General features: G+C 44.8%; 1 protein-coding gene across 3 annotated transcripts in view; it reads right to left on the bottom strand.

The window, feature by feature from the left end:
- Positions 1 to 19,035, bottom strand: part of LOC131886793 (latrophilin Cirl-like) — a 50,775-nt gene that overhangs the window by 2,299 nt on the left and 29,441 nt on the right. For 2 of the 3 annotated variants that reach the window (XM_059235196.1, XM_059235195.1), the window contains exons 3-5: positions 12,110 to 12,347; positions 7,189 to 7,307; positions 5,842 to 6,987 (exon numbers count right to left, since the gene is read on the bottom strand). In XM_059235196.1, coding sequence (XP_059091179.1) covers positions 5,842 to 6,987; positions 7,189 to 7,307; positions 12,110 to 12,347 — 1,503 coding nt within the window. Of the gene's footprint in view, positions 1 to 5,841; positions 6,988 to 7,188; positions 7,308 to 11,514; positions 11,625 to 12,109; positions 12,348 to 19,035 lie in introns of all 3 variants that reach the window. The other variant, XM_059235197.1, reaches the window with a different exon arrangement.

Here is a 19,035-nt window from a genome sequence, read left to right as displayed (position 1 = left end):
TATTCTTCGCTTTTTTGGACTTGCTCACCATTTTTTAATGGTCTACCCACTCTCCCCTTGAATCCACCTACGAAACTACGTTCGACCCGACCACACCTCTATCAATATAAATATGAATGTATTGACTCCTTTAATAGAGGGTCAATTGAACACCACGTTTTCTCTCCTCATTGTACTATTTTTCGAAATGAATTGGCATAAAAAATACAGGGTCGAGCCACAGTGAAATGATCAAACTCACGAGCAGTACTACACTTTGAAAGCCAACGTCGAAATGTTTGGTCGGGAAGAAGGATATCTACAGTAATATTTTTGCCTCATGAACTCCCAAAAGGAATTGAGGCTGGATGGGTGCAGCATGTTTTAATGAGCAATCTTCTCATTAAACGGGTTTTTAAAAGGCCCAGCCCGATCCGAGAAAATTTGCCGTTTTTTGCAATGAAGACAATTTGCATAATTGTCTAATGCCACTTTCGTAGGCAGCTTTATGCTTGAGAGGAGCTCTTTGTCGATGCAGAACAGAAACCATGGAGTTATAGCAGTAGTAGTTGTAGTAGTACTACTACAGTCTTTCAGAAGTGGCGTGCTGTACAATGTACATGAGTAGTACGAACTTCAATGTTCATTGTTATAGCTTTCGAAATGACGGCGCCCGCTACAAAGCAGAAGCAGAGGAGGAGAGATTCCCTAATTTTGAACGGCTTTTTCTATTTCTGCTAGATGAGTGCATGCACCTAAAAGACGAGAAAAGAGCCAAGAATTGGTCCAATTTGGTCGACCAATGAATTATAACGAGACGCCGTTTTTTTCCTACCGTTTCTCGTCTCTCGTTCCGTCGTTTTCTCAGGCATCGGAATTTAAATCCTTCGCGAGTGGAATGCTTGATTCATTAGTCATCAGGTTCATGAGATTCTGGACGATCGAGGAGCCTCTCAAGACATGCTTGCCTGGCTCCTCCTACTGGTATCTGATGTCTTCAATAACATACATGACATCTGGATTTGATTCTCAGACACCTCCGAACTCACCTGGCCTGAGTTTTGAGCACCTTGTTAAAGCCACAATGGAGCAATTACAGTCATCCATCAAACGAGAATCAAACTTGGAGAATCCAGTTTTGTTCAAAGATCGTCGTCCCAATCGTCTGATCTGTGGACAAACTGACCAAACTGGATCCCGTCTTCAGTTGGCCATCGTCCAATTACTCAAATGAGCGGTGAGCTTTTGGCCGAGAAAATGGACGATTCTTATCGATTGAAAAGTTATTTTGACTCCTGAACTCGACATTTCCCACATTTTTCGGAGAAGGCTCTCCCTGGAATAATCCCACCGAACCACCCTTGCTTGGTAACGGAGGGGGGGGGGGAAACCAAATCTTGAATTCGACTTTGCCACTTCCATCTGTCGTTGGAATCTTGAATCGATCAATAAATATCCGTTAAGATGCCTTAAGATATCTAGCCAGTGGCTAGATACTACTTACTATGTGTACAAACATGGTTTGGTCACTCCACTGACCATTGGCCATAATTGTGATGATTCCTCTGTCGTGAGGGTCAAATTAGATGTGAGTGGTGCCCTAAGAAATGGATAAATGCCCAACACTAATTGAGGCTCATTTCCACGAGTTACACTAATAGGATTGGCAAATGAGATGACGAGGCCATAGAGTAAAAGTTCGAATATCAGAACAAGGAAGAACCCAGCAACCTTGAGCGAGAGGCTTTTTTCTGACGCACCCATGACATTGAATAGGTGTTCTAGTACGTAGATAAGTGGTTTATTTTGACATTTTAATGGGACCTTCTTAGACAGTATCAATGAGTCCGATCAAGTCCTGGATGCCAAGCAATCAATATCTGATGCTCCAACCAGGTAACCAAGCAAGCTCACAACTCAAAGTTCACACCTTCACTTGGAAGGCCTGCATATTAATTGTAGCCTCATCTTGCGAACGCTCCAAGGACATGACATCAAATTAATGACCTCCTTGTTGTGGCGTGTTTACGGTGAATAAATCCCTGAATGCCTCGCACGACCTACTGTTCAGTATTTACTACGCTCTGTATTGAACTAAGCGTCCACCCAACGAGTTAACTGTTTAGTAACTCTCAAAAACCCTAATTTCCATTCTCTCACTTGATTTTATGTGACACCACATGTGGGCACTAAAATGTCGGATCTCGACTCGGGGTTGGAGCGTGGTTTTTATCCGAGTTTACCATAGAAGTCCACACAGAGAGTTAACGGGAAAGGTTGGATATGTTGTCGGAATCCATGTTCTTTTTATTGGCATGTTTTATGGAGACTTCAAGGATCTCATCCACCCTTTTGGTATGGGTCGCTTACAAGAACGGGGCAACTAGCACCACACCACCAGGGGAGTTTGGGGAATTTGAAATTTAAATGACCGAAAAATACCTTATACCCTGCCCTCTGACAGCCAATGAAGTAACGATGGGTCTGCCAGAATTTCTTAGCTAGGAGCATTGCTTGAGCCGCACTGCACGTGGTATGTAGGTATCGTTATAAATGGGCAGATGATCATCGATCCTCTCGTAATGCTCATTCAAAGATGCGCCAAGGTAAGAAAGAAAGATCAGGGAAGTCGGTTCGGTGTCTGTCAGCTTTGAATCAGTGAAGAAGTGTCTTCCATTCAATGCCCACAATTTTCGTTTCACAAAGTCACAAAGAATCATTCGATGGGACTTGATAGTCTGAGCGATCTCCTCATTTAAAGGTTTGGATGGGCAGATGCTGGCGGGAGGCAAATGGGGATGACTCAGCTTCTTGAGAAGCCTAATTGGTGACAAATAAATGAGTGTGTAGGCCTGTAATCATTTGGTCCGGAGGCATTATCCTTTCTATATGTATGATTTAAACGCCATGCCTGCCCAATTATTCCACAAAATCTCAGCTCAACCTGTCCCTTGAAAAGAGAAGTGAAATAGTCCACTTGAGTACTTTCATCTACGTACAGTCCACTCACTGTCCATGAATTTGCACCAACTTTCGTTTCCTTTTGTTCAGGATATCAGTTTCTTCCAAATGGGTCACCCTCCACCAGTTTAGTAGTCTCTTGGAGGCATAGTTTGGCCCCGTTGTCTTCCCAAACATCATCATCGTCATGCAAAAGTGTATCAGAGCCAGTTGACCAGCTAGCGCTGACTTTTTAGTATTTAGCCATAGGGCGAACGAACATCGACCATCAGGATCGTCCTGAACCCATTGTAGGCCATCATTATGGTATCTTTACATGAAACTCTATTTTTCAAGGTGTCCAAATTGCACGTTTTAATTCATGGACATGGCTTCAGGGTGCCCCTGACAGTCAAATGAAAAGGCCATGCTAGAACAACATACTACAACTGAACCACGTCTTCGTCCTAATGAATCGTCTCGTCAAAAAAGAAATCGCACCATAACCATAATTGTAATTTCAAAGTCGATTTTTTCGCCCAACCAATGGCACCCCTGAGTTCAGATTCAGCAGTTGTTATCGTGGCTTCATCGTGTCGCGATCTCTTATGAAAAACTAGTCTCTTTCTGAGCTTCAGCTTTGCATCATCTTCTTCTCTGGAAAGGACCCTTGTTACTTGGTACTAAGAACCAGAAAGAGGCACCTTTTCTCCCTACCGTGCCGCAAGTACTTAAAGTTCGGCATAAGATGCTTATGGCTAGGCATCAAACATGATTTGTTAACTGTCGGCTGCTACCCCCCCCCCCCTTTCCTCTGTTTTTTTTTCTGGCCAGTGCTGGGTGCACTCTGACTCTATTGTGCGTAAGCTTGTTTTAGTACGAAGTTGCAGATGTGCGGGGCCAAGGACCACCTCCTAACTAATGGCACACATTTACGATCCACCCAGGATGTTTGAGGGGAAATAAAAGCTTCCTCATTCACTACTCACTCCTGAGTCGCCTGAGCTCTGCTCAGCTTTGCCCAGGCAAGCCGAAGAATGATTCCTAGAATGCGATAAAAATTTGCATTTACGATGGCCTGATTCCTAGCTGGACATCACACCAATAAAAACTCACAAAAAAACGCGAGACATCCCCTTCGCTCGATGCAATTCTGTCAGGAATAAGCGAAGAGGAGGATTTTTTTTGTATACTGTGAAGTCCAATCACGGCGTGCTTGGAGTACTTCCCAATTACAATGCGTGTTGGTGGTGGGTCTCTAATATGAATGCACTCAGTCACTTGGTTGGTGTTGTGTTGTGCCAAGACATTGAGAACCCGAGGAGTGCTATTTCTGGATCATTGGCATTCATCGGGTTTCGACGCTCAACCATCTCAAGCGAGTTGACGGCTTAAATATCATCAACACATGGCTGGGCCTGGCACGAAAACCACTCGGAAGTGAGTTATGTGCGGGGTCATAATTTTCGAGAGCTTCACGAGATCTTGACTGGGTGCTAATGCTGCTTCTCAACCGACCAGGGTTGGTCGAGTTTTGTTTTGTGTTTTTTAGCAACTCTCTGACCAGCTAAGTAACTCGGATGATGGACGGCATATCTGGGATGAAAGTTACAGTACTAGGAAGCCCTCGTCATTCAAATCTACGCCCAACATCCAATGAAGTCGGGAATAAAACGGGGAAAACAAAGATTTATGATGATTGAGCAAAATTAGAGAGAGAGAGAGACGACCAGGTCTTTTTTTCTTCTAATTTAAACGAAGGGACAGGCTCGCAAACATCCAGAGAGGATTTCATAACATTGATGGCCACTTCTTGGGGCCTGGATCTCCAAGTGGGTATCGGGGAAATTGGCCTGTCAGAAATCCTTCAAGGAAATGAATGACCCAATGAACTTGCTCCAAACGCTTATTGCACCACAACGTACGGTCTTTGATTGATTTACATTTGATCTATTTGCTATTAAATCAGCTCGAGGGCTATCATCCTCGTGTTCAACCAACTGCTTTTAGGATTCGAACATCGCGTATCGTATGCTATTCCTGTTTGCTCACATGTACTCGGATGTTGTCAATGGCCGTAAGAGAAAAAAAAGAGCCCCTTCGTTCCTGAATTCCAATTAACACCACGTTCATCACCACCTGAACGACCAGAGGTCATCACCGCCAACCACTTTCAACACTCTCTCAGGATGGAGCACAAGAAACAACATGAAACTAGACCCTGAAATGCCCACCATATGCGAGTGTTTACGTATGTGTTTGTGTGAGGTCTTTGGTCAGAAGAAGGTCTCGAAAGAAGGAAAAAAACTTTTGATGGATAGGCTGACGTTTTGAATTTCTTCTGGTTCAGGATTTCACTTTCAGAAATAGCGCCTGAGACTTGAGACTCTTGCTCGGAGTGCCCCACGGGAAACAATGTGAAGCAATGCTCGTAATTGCCTATGCCCACCTCTGCCCAAGAGCCATTCATCAAAGAAGTCAATTTGCCTAGTTAGTGGGATTGTTCTGAGGAGAGGGGAGGAAGAATAAGGTGAAGGTGGTGGTGTCGGTAATCAACTCGCAAAAGGGGCCCTCTTCACTCGCTCTTTACTTACTGTACTGCACTCCATTGCAGTGGAGTAATGCTGTGTGGTTTTGACAGACTGTTTGGGGCGGAACCTGTGAGGATAATAATGAATTTCTCTCGCTTATTTGGTCAGAACACCTGAACAACCAGAACGGTTCTTGATGATGATGCAGTGCTCAGTAGGAGTTGGAGTTGGAGCTGACTTAGAAGAGGGGTATCGTTGGAAGAACGGGGCAAAAATCAAATCTCGAAAAAAGTCATTTGCCGCTACCTTAATTAGTATTGGAGCGCCCTGATAACGCGATTGATGGTGGAAGTTCTCACACCTGCTTGAAATGAATGTAAAAATCACTTACGGACATTCTTGCCTTGAACAGTGGTCTCGAGGTTATCTTGCACTGCTCCTTCCAAGAGTAGAAGCCCAGAATCCTCGAGGACCGTCAAAAAGGCCGAGAACACGTGGAGCCGTTCCTGAAGGCTGGGTAGATCCTTCCAAGCACCACTGATCACATTGCGGTCCTCCAGCACCTGGCTCGAGACATGCACCGCACTTTGGACATATTCAGCCACCACAGCCTTTCGCTGCTCACGGGTGGGAATGCCTGACAACTCGCCTCGAAGGCCCGAGGTCATGAGATCCAACACGCCCGCCAAAGTCTGAAGGTCGCCGCCAAAGAGCGGATGGCTGCCCAGATGATACAGGATATCACGAGCGACATGAACGAGGGACAGTTGCTCATGGATCAGCCGGTTCCGGATCTTCTTCAACCAAATCGACTGACACTGGCTCAAATCCGGATGAGGCGTGACATACCGCCCATTGTGTCCACATTTCCATCGAGCCATGCCCGACGTCGTCAATGGACAAGGCATGACGGCCACCGTGTTTGGGCGAGTCCAACTCCAATCCAGAGTTCGAACTCGACGAGGGGAACAATAGCCAGGATATTCCAGCAAAGGATTGGTACTGAAGCTCCTTTCGTCCACCAAACTGGCTTTGGGATTGGGTTTCGGAGGTTCAGTGGTGGGAAAATCGACCACGTGATTCTTTCTGATCCATGCTTTGGGCGTGGTGCTGGGTGGGACGGTCGCTGTCGTCACTTTGGCCGTGGGGACCGGAGTTGTACTTGTGCTAGATGTGGTCTGAGGATCCACCATGATGGCCGTGCTCTCTCCATCCTTCTCCATCCCACGTTTTCCATCTAAAAGGGTGACCGGAGTCTCGCTCGTGTCCATGATATTGGTGGACGAGATCGAGGAGCTGAGGAATTTGTTCAAGATGCTCTTGGTCTTGGATTGTCCATTGCCCCGCACACCCGGGATGGATTCGGGCGACTCTTGAGGACGCGTTGGGGGGAGCGTGATGGGAACACGCCTCCTCTTAGCGTCGTCTTTGGCTTCTTGATCCGTTGGCGGAATGATTGTGGTTGATGTGGTGGAATAACGAGTGGTTCGCATCCATGGTGGTAAAGGTCGCTTGGTTGTGGTCGTGGTGGTCGACACTAGGAGATAAAATGAAATATTAGTCGAATGAACCAGTAAATACGGCATATCGTGCATTCTATTGAGTTGCTTTACAGTGCATATGAGGCGTAGATCTGAAAACAAGAACGGCATGCGGGGAACGACAAGACGGTGGTGACTAATTTGGCAGCACTCTGGTTTGCCGATAGCAATGCAACAGTTCCCATTAATAATGTTACCTTCCGTGCCATTGTGACAATAATAATGCGCTTCCAGATACTTCCTCGTGTTATTACAAGGATCGTCTTGAAACTGCTCGATTGTGGCCGAGAGCAAACACATCGGGTGGTCATCACATCTGTAGCGGCATTCCCAAAGAAGAGAGAGAAGAGAACGGATCATCAGCGTGAATCACCTAGCATCATGACTTCAATGTGATTTGCGTATTGCTATATTTTGGCATTGATAATCAAGGCAGACAGTTTAGACGAGTGCGGGCAGATTGAAGGTGGGCTCGAAATGATTCCCAAGAAAGTCCCTCGGCCGACTAATCTCATCGCGTCGGGATGGATGAGAGATTCCAAGGCTACAATGATCCCAAGAATTTGTTTTCTCTCTTGAAATAATATTCCCCCGTCTGAACCGCGTGTCGAGATAACTCTACTCGGATGGTAGCAGCCATTGCAATACTAATGGCAGCAGTAGTCGTGGTGGTAGAGGTAGTAGTGGTAGTAGCAGTAATAGTTTGAAGACCCGTGGAAACTGGCAACAAGAAGAGGGATAATCACTCATAACTTGGAATTAGTTGAGTCAAGAATGCATTGAAGCCTGAAACCTGAAATCCCCAAGACGTTGTGGATACGTTCGTTCACTCGCCTCCCTAATAAACGGATGGAATTTATCCCGCATTGATGCCGCTCAATCCGGATTAACCATTGGCATAACAACCTCAATTTGCCAATCGCGTCGGTATGCAAACCATGGCTTGTTTTGATTTATTGGAAATCTGGTCGACGCGATAACAAAGTTTGACAACACATATCAATTATCACGATCCCAGTTCACTCGTAGAGCGCCTTCGAGCTCCAATGGTTCGACAAACGATGGACCAGACGCAGAAAATCAGATTAGACCTACGGAATACCCAATGACTGGTTGGCTATTTGAAAAACCAACCACCTTGAGAGCAAATTGTACATAATTATTGAGCTCCTGACCAATGTGGTCGGCCATTGAGTGAATTTGGGTGCTTTGGCTTGGAATTGCATGTATGTGGCTGGGGGGGAGTCACTTGTGAAGGGCAAAAAGAGACTCTTTGGGCGCGTGAGATTTACATAAATTTGATGCGATTCCATGCATTTTGAAATCGCAATTCATCATTCGCCAACGCCAATGGGGTGAAAAGTTGAAAATGTGCAAACCCCGCATTCCATTCCTCTTGATGTCCATAATATCACTATAAATCAGCCTTAAACACATTCACGTTTTCAGTCAAATTTGAAGCAGAGTTGGAAATTCAATATATTACACTCTCCCTCTTTTCCTTCCCTAACATGCTTTCTTTTTTGCACATACTCGTAGGGCGATTTTCTCCGAACGAATCAGAAAAAATATTTCACCTGAGCTATCATGATTTGGACACCGCACGTGTCATCGGTTATCAATTTTCTATGTACTTATTCAATGTGCTTGTCATTAATTTCAAAATTTATGACTTGAACTTCTAGAGAGTATTCAAGGAAAGCACATTGCAAAAACTTGGTTAGCCATAATACTTTAAAACCAACGATGTCAATGCTTGAGTATTCCGAGTTATTCAAGCTCAAAATATGTGGTGTGCACGACATTTGTTCACTGGTATATTCTGACTTAACATTACTCGGGTCCTTTTTCCTCCCTTGTGGCATGTTAGCAAGAACATGGAAATTGAAACGATTCAGGATGAGCCTTGTTCTCGTCGTCAGATCAGGTGTCGACACACACACACACACACACACGCACATACTCGTACATATACATATATGTAGCTGCCTGTTTTTTGCTAGCATTTCTTTGGATCCCCTTTTTGATTTTGATCAGAATTCATGGGATTTTTTGGGGGTATGAGCTGAGCTTGAGCCAAACTCGACTTCCTCACACGGAAACGACTACGAAAAACCACTCTGCTGAGATGATGTCGATGGGTTTCGCACTGTTCATGGCCCCACTTTGTCTTCGGTGGAAATTAAACCGGAGAAATGAATTGATGTGTGTATGTGAGAGATCAGAAGATAACCCAACCATGAGCACAGCCAGTCGCGTGATGATGAATCGCATACGGCTTCATCTCCAAAGGCAACCATGAACCACCGGTGAGTAGTGCTCAACTGGAAGTAATAATCCCAAGATCTATTGGAATATGCTGGTTGGAGCCCCGATGGGATGCATTTGGCAGCAGCATCAGGGCACCATTGATTGCCATTCTTTGAGTGTTGAAGCCAGTAAAAAGAACTTAAAGGATAGATAGTCCACCACCCTCTGAGCTCAAGTCAGCTCAACTGTGGCCAACGAGTCAGGTTAGTTGCACTCTACATAGTATACAGTATACACGTCACAGTACGTACGTAGGTAAGTGCCATTTCATCGCCATGATGTTCTCAATAGTGTTCAAGTTGCTTCAGAACATTAACAACATTGAGTACTGAGTGCCAGCTCCACAGAATGAAGTACGATATGCGAAAGGTCTTGGAAGTCACGAATTAAAAATAAATGGGCCCGATAAAATCGTTTCCAAACCAAGGAACGAGGGAGAAGGGAAGGATTCTCTCAAGTGTATTTTCACGGGTTCTCTCAGCCACAACTCACATCACCATCATCGACAGAGAGAATGATGATGATGATGATGGGGAATTTTGGAAGAGCTCTAAAAATTCGAGCACGAGTTTTGGGCAAGTAAGGATCCTCATGAGTGAGTAATGCACCACCGATTTAATGGCTTCGAGTGCCAAGGAAATTGAGTGAGGTTAATTCCACTGTCAAGGCCAATTACGAGATTTAGCACCCGAGCACCACTCGATGTGGGTGCAATCGATTTTGACCCATTTCTTGCTTTGCATTTGGGAGCCTTCCAATTCAATCGCATCAATCTCATTGGCATTGGAATTGGTTATCCCTTTGGAACCCTTAGACGAGAATTAGTAGATCAAGAGACTCGGGAGACTCTGGAGATCCAAGAGATTGCTAGTGAATGCACTGTTTCGCAGTGGTTGGGGTAACAGGAGCTTAATTCTCAGGGTCAAATGCCATTCCTTAAAAAAATCCTCTTAACAGATGAAGCTCGATTTTAAGATCACATGATAGCAATTCCGTAATGCCACGATCCCTGTATTGCTCGATTTGTAATCAAGGGCTTGCTCGTGATACATTTTGTGGGGAAAAAATCTGTAGTTGAACCATTAAACCAAAGCTCTTACTGGTTGTCAAACCAAAACACTGAGGGTTTTTCAGTGCAGGTTAACATGGCTTGAGGTAAAGAGGTCGATTGAAAATTCACTAAAAACTTCACTTCGGCCAAACTCTGGCCGAGATTTACCATTTGTAGCTATTCTCGTCGAGTTACGTAGCAGCCCCTTGGGAGATCAGGTGATCAAAAAGAAACTTGAAAGCCCGCGAATTTTACGACTCATGATGACAAAAGAAGAAAATAAATACACCAGCAATCGCAAATCGAATTTCATGAATAAGTCGAAAATATTTCAAGGACATCTTAAACAGATCTGGATGGAAGTTAAGGTTCAATTACTGAAAAGGAGGTATTGCCCCTATTTTTTTGTAACTATGAATGCTGAATATTGAACGTGGATGTGGGAGTAGTGCTATTTATTATTGTCATTGAGAAAAGGTTTTGACAAGACATTCGTCTCCATTGGCAATGGCTTTGAAGCAAATAATGGAAGGAGAAAGAGATAAAATCTAGTTCGGCAAAGGCCCTTGCCATCATCACAAAAGAAAATTAACAATGCAAATAAATGCATTTCGATATTTGCACTCTCGCTATGAAGCTCCATCCGGAGAGCGGCTACATACATTTATGTGGGAGTTAATCCAGTGAATGCCAAGCGGAACTTTTACCAAATCATGATTTACTCGAAAAACCATTGAAAACCTGCAATTTGGAGACTCCCTGACAAATTTGAAATATTTGACAATTTTTTCACAACGACATGTCCACCCATTTACAACGTATTACAGCGTAGTACAGCCAAGCCATTCAAGAGGGGCTTTGTATATGGTGTGCATATTGTGCTGTACCCTAGTACCCTATATTACACACGTACGGCAAGTACCAAGAGAGATCGAGAGATCGGTTTGTTTGACGGTCATGCTTGGCCAAGCCAATGAATTGATGAGATTTAAATCAACACCCTCGGTCAATTAGATCGAAACCAAAGTGCGAAACACATGATAAATCAATGAACACATGTGTGTGGAACGGAGGAGGAAATGAATGTGGGTCAACTCAATAGAATGCATGACAAATGTAATGGCCATCATCTTGGAAAAATACGCTGTTCTTGAGACTTTACCTCGAATGCACGCGTAATGGACTTCCAAGTACTTGGGTGTTGAAGGACATGGATCGGATTGGTCTTGAAACAAAGAGGCATCGCCAACACAGGAGGAACGAAAATTACATCTAAACCAAGGTAATCGAAAAAAGGTCAGGATATTAGCAAATGCAATAAATCAACGAGTTTTGGGTCGTTTTTTAATCAAACGTAATTTATCAAAGAATAAAGGAAGATCTTGTTGATTGAAGGAAATACCTAATTGAATAGTTTGGTTTCATATTATGCGAAAGAATGTGCCTACAGAGCCTAAGGCGAACTGATCAAAGATTTTTTGTCCTGAAAGAACATAATCTTTACATTTTGGTTGGTCCTTGACGAATTAGATCGGGTCCACCATCTCCTGGATGGTTTTCCAAGATAAAGCACGACCAAAAAGAGCTCTCATCAACCATAATTCATGCATGCGAATGTGCATTTGACGATGAAATTGGCTCATTCTCAGGACACCTATCTCTTTTTCAGGCCACATCATCTGCCCCTTTTTTGATCGTAATTACGAAGGTAATTCTCAATTCGAACACCCTTGAAATGAATGGCTCAAAACACTCACCTTTCCTGCATGACTCGGAAGCTATTTGGAGCCAGACAATTGACCGAGAAATCCGTCCGACCTTCTTCATTGCAAATGGCAATGGAGAATCGGCCGTAATTGGCTCGAATCACCTTTATGACGTCACCAGAGTTTGGACAGCTGATATTGAGAGTCTGGCCTTGGCAAGCATAAGCCGTCCGATAAGTGATCCCATTGTGGTCCGCCGATTCTGACGGGAACATGGAACTGAAGTCATCTGCAAAGGGGAGAAATGAGACGCAATGAAACGAGATCTTTTCTGCCAAACACTCGAGGTGGTCTACAGTATGTGTGTATGGCTATGGAACGAAATCAAATGTAACACTGACTGACAAGAGTGTTTGGCACGCTTTGAGGGGTGCATGGAACCGATGCTGGGTTGGTGCATTGCAGATTTATGAACCCTAGTGAGTTCTTTTCGCCGCTGTGGTCGCTGTGAGGGTCTTTCAGCCTTGAACTTATTCCTCGTCTTCACCCCAAGACGAATGCACTACAGAACACTACCAATGGTTTTTTGTGTTAAGAACCAATTTCAAATTCCGGAGGCTCCACATCAAAAGCCCATTTAGGACGTGAACCAAATTGGTCTGGGCTTTTGGCCCCAGGCCCTGCAGGGTTGCCATTTACCATTTGCATAACGGCAAGAGAGCGAGAGAGGGGAGCGGAAGGGACAAGGAATGGGAACACCACTTCAGAGGGCCCGGCAAGGCCCTTTAGGGATTGGGCTATTAAGCAACATAGTAGACCCAATTTCGAAGCAAGTTGGTCCAACTAACTTTGGAACCCTGACTCAAATTAGACAACCAATAATTTCCTCTATGGAAATAGCACTACTCCTCTGTCCGAGCACACGTCACGAGCATCGGCCTTCACTAATAGGATCGGGGAAGACCAAGCTTGGCCTGGATGACTCGAATTCGATTCCTCCTCGCTTTCATTCAGTTCTCAGTTCCACGCCTCCCTCAGTTTAGTGAGCGTTACAAGCTCGACTCCCGATGTAGGAGAAGCTCCATAGACCACTACCATGGCTATTACAACTTCAGTGCTCGTGTCAGTATGACTGTGCCTAGAAGACCTAGTGCATAGGAGTTCACAGCCCAGTACATGTTTAAGAAAAAGCGGAAACAACCAAAAAGTGAAGCCCATTTTTTCTCACTAACGGCCATCTTTGGCCTAACTTGCCCCCGAGGAGCCCCAAGAGACGCATCCGCTATGACTAACTTGAACAAGCCAAGCGCGACACAAGAGTTTACCAACCCAAAGTAATGACACACAAAAGGGCATTTAAATTGGAATTCATATTGGAACGGGTTAAAGGAAGCTCCAAAATATGGCTAGTAGGCATTGGATCGTCCCCTCTTTTCAAAACACGTGAAGCAGAAGGAGAAGGGAGACTTCAAATCCGTCGTCGAGAAGAAAATTGAGAAATGTGCCGCCAATGGGCCAAAGAGACTTACTTGGCTTTGGCTTTGATTTCCTAAATGTCGCACTCACTCGCACACGTTGTCAGGGTATCTAGGTCGTAAAATTCCGAAAATACACTTTATATCCTAGGAGTTTCTTGAAATCCCTGCCTATAGCGCGGCTATGAGGTGGTGGAACCATGCTTGGTCCAAGGGACACGCGGCGCTGTCTCGCCGCCACACTCACATCCATATCCACACTCGCGCGCATGGGTTTTATGACTTTTTCGTGTTAGAATTATTGTCATTGCCTTGGATATTTTTCCTTACAACTGGCTTCCGAGCACTAGGTGCGTGGTAGAGCCTCCATTGGACCAACTCGCATCTGATGTGATTGAACGTGAAGGAAAAGGAGAAAAGAGCGAGAAGAGATCCTTGAATCGAACATCGAGATCCATCCGGATGTACGGTACAGCAGAGGAAAAGGAGAAAAGAGCGAGAAGAGATCCTTGAATCGAACATCGAGATCCATCCTGGGCAATGAATGAAAATAGAGGGCGACTGAGGCTTGAACTCTTATTATCCGTCTCCAGACGCGCTCAAGAAAGGTGCTAAGGAAATGGGGAAACTCATCAACGGACATGAAAGAGGCGGGAGCACGGGAAAGAGCTGCCTTGTTCCACCACTCCCCAGCTTTGACGGCTCTCAAGATCATTCAAGGGGAACAAAAACAGCTTGGAAATAAAGAATCCATTCATGGGAATTGAAATTGGGTCACAGGAGACAATGTCTACGAGTGAAGAGTTCTTTTCATCTCAGTATGACGTGAAATGTTCGAAAATTATTTCATAGCCTTTTTTTTGTTCCAAATGTTCCACATTGTTAATCTTCATAGACCTTGAAATGTTTGAAATTAATGTGTGACTGGAACATTAATTTCAACCGTCAATGTCAATCTGTTCCCTGGTCCTTTTGGACCAATGGGGTCCAACCAGTAGAGGATACCACTCTTCAGGCCATGAATTATGGGACAGCTCATCCATCTCGTCTCCGGCTGTGGTAATGAACGAGGACTGGGCCGTTGAAGGGACCTCCATTCTTCGAGGTCACTCCGGGGCCCATTGAATTTGAGAGCACTACATGAAAGACCCGTTCACGGAGCGTTGAGGGAGGTCAATCTGTCAGTGACAGCATACGGCCAAGGCTATGACACACACTCACACACATTCCCAGAACAGTTTCTACCAACCATCACAGCCACAAAATGTAGTGGTCGCCAAATTTCAAAAGAAGTCGATAGTGCCAACTTCCTTCCTCATAGTTCTCCTCTTCCCTTTCAAGATCGAGACCCCTCCGCTGACTTTGAACAAGGTGGGGAAAGGGTGAACAGAAACCAAGGAACTCTCCAGACTCCGACCTGATGTTGTTTGACTTTCTTGGAATCACACGCTTGTCCACAGCATCAGAGTGGTGTGCGTAGTCCATATCAAGATATGGGTCAAGGCACATGCCTATCTTTTATCCAAGGAGATGTTTCCAATCCTCCGAGCATGGACAGGATTGGCACTTCTCTCCTCTTCTGTGCCTGGTCCTTTTTGGCTCTTCTTGGTTACTCTGGTGGAATCCTGGGCCAGTGTTGAATGCCGAATTCCTTTTGATATTCAAATATCTTCTTTGTCTGACCGGGTGTGGGCAAATAGTTCCAAACGTGAAACATTTGGCTCCTTCGAGAAGGCAACCACTCACTCCAGGCTCTTCCAAGGAACGAGAGGCATGACGAAGCGAGGCCTTTTTCGACTTCTAACTGACCAGCTTTTTTGACTTCGATCCGATAGTAAACCTAAAAGAGATTCGCAACCCATCCTTGCTCCCAGGATCCAACCAGTCTACTCGCAATCGTGCTCGTTTCTTTTACGCAGCGGTGGGAGGACCCCAAAAGTTGCTTTGATCTAATTTTCGGACAAAAAGAAATTGAGCCAATCTCATTTTGCTCTCCCCTCCATGAACGCCTAGAGAAAGAAAGAGAGCGAGGGAGAAAGAGGACTTCTTTCGCGCTGGTCTCCAGACACTTCTAAGGCCTTCGGTCAGTGTCGATACAATTTCCGTAGTGGGTTTTGAAATTTTTTTTTGAAGTGCCTTTCTCCGGTTGGGTCCTATTCTGATCCGAAAATCCCATTTCGAACTTTTGCTGCCTTTTAAGTACTTTCCTCTCACACTCGTGATCTCAAAACGAGACAGGAAGAGGGTGAGAGAGAAAGAGATGAGGATATCAAAGGTGAGCCTACAGGATGGGTGACTTTAGGACGGATGACAATTCACAACAAAATGCTTCGTACATTAAACGTTGTGCAATCTCGTCCCTCATTAAGTCTCAAAATCCTGCTTCATGCAAATGAGCTTGTTTAGAATAAGCCATTCGAGATTACCAACGCCGAGGATTTGTAATCCAATGATCACTTCAAACCCTCGCATTATGACCAAGAGAAAGAGAGACTCCCTTCAGGGGCTTGGACGAGGGGGCCAAAAGGCAACATAACATTCGAACATTCATCCACTCGTCATACTGTACACACATGGACTACTCTAGTCTCACACTAGTGAAGAAAGATATCCAGCACAAAAATGACAAGGTATCTCTGTTCAACAACCCTAAACCTTCGAGTACATCCAACTGTATGATGGGATATGAAATTTGCTCGGTCGGCCAAAATGGTGGAAATTGGCCATGGTTTTGTGTCAGTAAGTCAATAAGTTGAGAAGTCCATCATGAGCAAGGTGAACACTACGGTTGGAAAGGGGAGGATCGCGAGGAGAAGTAGAAGTAGGAGGAGCAGGAGGAGGAGGAGGAGGAGGAGAAGCTTGAACCTCTATGGGGGAGGATTATCATAATCAGCTTAACAAAAGGAAGAAGAACGAACATTTACCCGCACTATGATGGTACCACAGTAGTACTACTACTATACGTACTGTTCCCATATGACCGTGTCAGAGTGAGCGCAATGAGTACTAGAATGTGAGTGTGAGTATGAACTACTACGGTATTTGGTGGAGGGTGTCCGCTGGACAATAGCTGAAAGGCGAGATTTTTAGCTTGAATGGGCAAAAATGACAGAATGCTCATATTTAGCCATTATACAAATAGCTCAGAGGGGCGAGGAGAAAGAGAAAAGAGACGAAGAATGTCGTTATGGTTTGGCGGCTGAGCTAACCAGGCCAAACCATTGACACACCAACAACCACCATTTGTCCTCGTCCACATTTGCTAATTGGACCTGACGAAAAAAACCGGGTTTGAAGTGTTTAGAGACCTAGTTGGTAAGAAATGACAAACTGAGAGAGAGAGAGACAAGTCTGTCGAATTCAGTCCGTAAAGAGGGTTTTTAGGTATCAATTCATCAGTTGAACCAAAATGGAAACCCTCAGTGATACTTGAAATTGAAGCGTTGCTATTAGAAATGGATCTGTCATTTTATGCATTTTGTGTCAATATGATAAGAATAAACTGTTCAAAAAGTGCAATTTTAGACCACATGTTAGCTGATGCTTTCTTTATCTGCAATGCCGAAATAGCTCTGCGTGCTAAAACTAGAAGAACCCTCAAGAGTGGCAAAAGACAACCTCCAAAAAGATCCAATGATCCAATGTCTATATACCAGATTGAGTGCGATCCCCGATGATTCATAAGGCATGGCACAGTCCCTACTGAAAAACGGGGATAAGTCAAGTTTGGATGAAATGACAATCCCTCAAGTACACCTCAGTAGCATCTTTAATGTGTTTCCAAACTAGAACTCGTCCGAGTCTCGTCGTAAAGTTATCCAACAACCATGTTTAACAAAGAACAAGATGGAGTTTTGGAATTGTGTCAGTGTTGGAATCCAGCGATGAACTTGGGCCCTCGCCAAACTGAAGGACACTGAGATTGGTTGCAAAATTGCATTCGCCAGGTTGTAGATTGCATTTCACACACACGCACACATGCACACCCATACGCGTACGCACGCCATGAAAGACAGAGCTGGTAATCTGAGGAGGCCAAACTTGCTGTTTATGTTGTGGATCATGGACACGATGCATTTCATTTGCTTTGTGGGTCAAGTTTCCGTCTCTAGGACCGTGTACCACCGGCATTAGGCCCTAAGACTGGAGAGCGTTTGGTGGTGTCTTGATGACTTGGATCACTCCCAGTCTCTATGATGAACATTTCCTCCCCTCCCTCCTCCCTCCTCCCTCAACCCCTCTTCCTCCTCCTCCTTCTTCTTCTTCTTCTTCTGAGAGGCAGGTTCGTTTTTCTGGTCCAAAGAGATAAGTCTTGGTGTGGCACTCCAAAATTGGCGGCGGGTGCCTCCACCCGAGTGAGTATCAACGAGTGGATGGATATATTCTGTGCGAAGGTTTCCAAGTTGGCCAGGGAGGGATTTAGGGAGTCGAATGAGGGAGGGGGTGATTATGCTAATGAAAACAAAGAAGAACTCCAGATTTATGGAGCAAGCTCGGAGCATGGACCCGCTGGAAGAGCGAGTACTTGGATCCAGAAACTTTTCTTTGGGTCTCCCTCGAGAAGCACTTAAGTAGGTGGTTGCACTTGTTATTGCCACTCGCACCCTCGAAGTGTTCCAATTTCCGTGGCGGATCCTCCAAAATCTTCAACCGCACAAGGACAAAATAAGCGGAATTATATTTCAACTCACAAGTACGCTATTCCCTTGGGACCTTAAGAAAGCGAGATTGACCATCGAAGACCACGAGGCCTTGGCAAGAAGGGAACCATATGGCTTGAGAGGTGGTGCAGATTTTAGGGTTTGATTGAGAGCGCTCATAGCAGACAAAATGCATCGGCTCTCTGGGCTTCACTCTGGGTCTTCTTGGTCTTCTCTCCCGACCTCTTTCTCATCCTTGGTGGGCTTGGCTTGCTCTCCTTGAGGGAACTTGAAATGTTTGGGCGACGATGATGACGTTGATGATGCAGTAATGAAACTGCACAGAATGATTGCTTCGATGAGAAAAGACCGCAATATAGTCCGGCAATCTGGTTAGAATATTCCCTCACGAAACCCCAGCATCGACACTCCAAGCCCAATTTTCATCCTTTCATTTTCGATTCATTCGTAGAACAGCCCTCAAACCACCCTACAACGCTAGTTGAGGCTTTGATCCGCTTTCATTCGACGGTTTTTTTTTCAACCTACACACAATGTTCTTTAGTCTTCAAAGTCGTAGGGAGGTCTAAAGTTTGTTCTGCAAATTCCTAATCAAGCCCAAATCGTCGCGAGAACATCTATTCTAGCAAACAACGGAAACATCTCAATCACGAAATGACGTGAAGGGTTTGATTGAGTGAGTGCATGAGTGAGTGCATGAATGAATGTGGATCTGAACGTCAGATGGAGAGAAGAAAAATTAATTCTGTTTGCACTTGGAATCATTGAAATCTCCTCATCGAAAGTTCAATCTTGAAGATGTGGAATGCAAATGTAGGAAGTGCAATTTTCTTGTTTGAAA

The sequence above is a fragment of the Tigriopus californicus genome, chromosome 9, assembly GCF_007210705.1.
Source record: "Tigriopus californicus strain San Diego chromosome 9, Tcal_SD_v2.1, whole genome shotgun sequence".
In the NCBI taxonomy this organism is placed as follows: domain Eukaryota; kingdom Metazoa; phylum Arthropoda; class Copepoda; order Harpacticoida; family Harpacticidae; genus Tigriopus; species Tigriopus californicus.
Note: the sequence above shows the minus strand (reverse complement) of the source record. Positions and strands in the feature narration are given on the sequence as shown.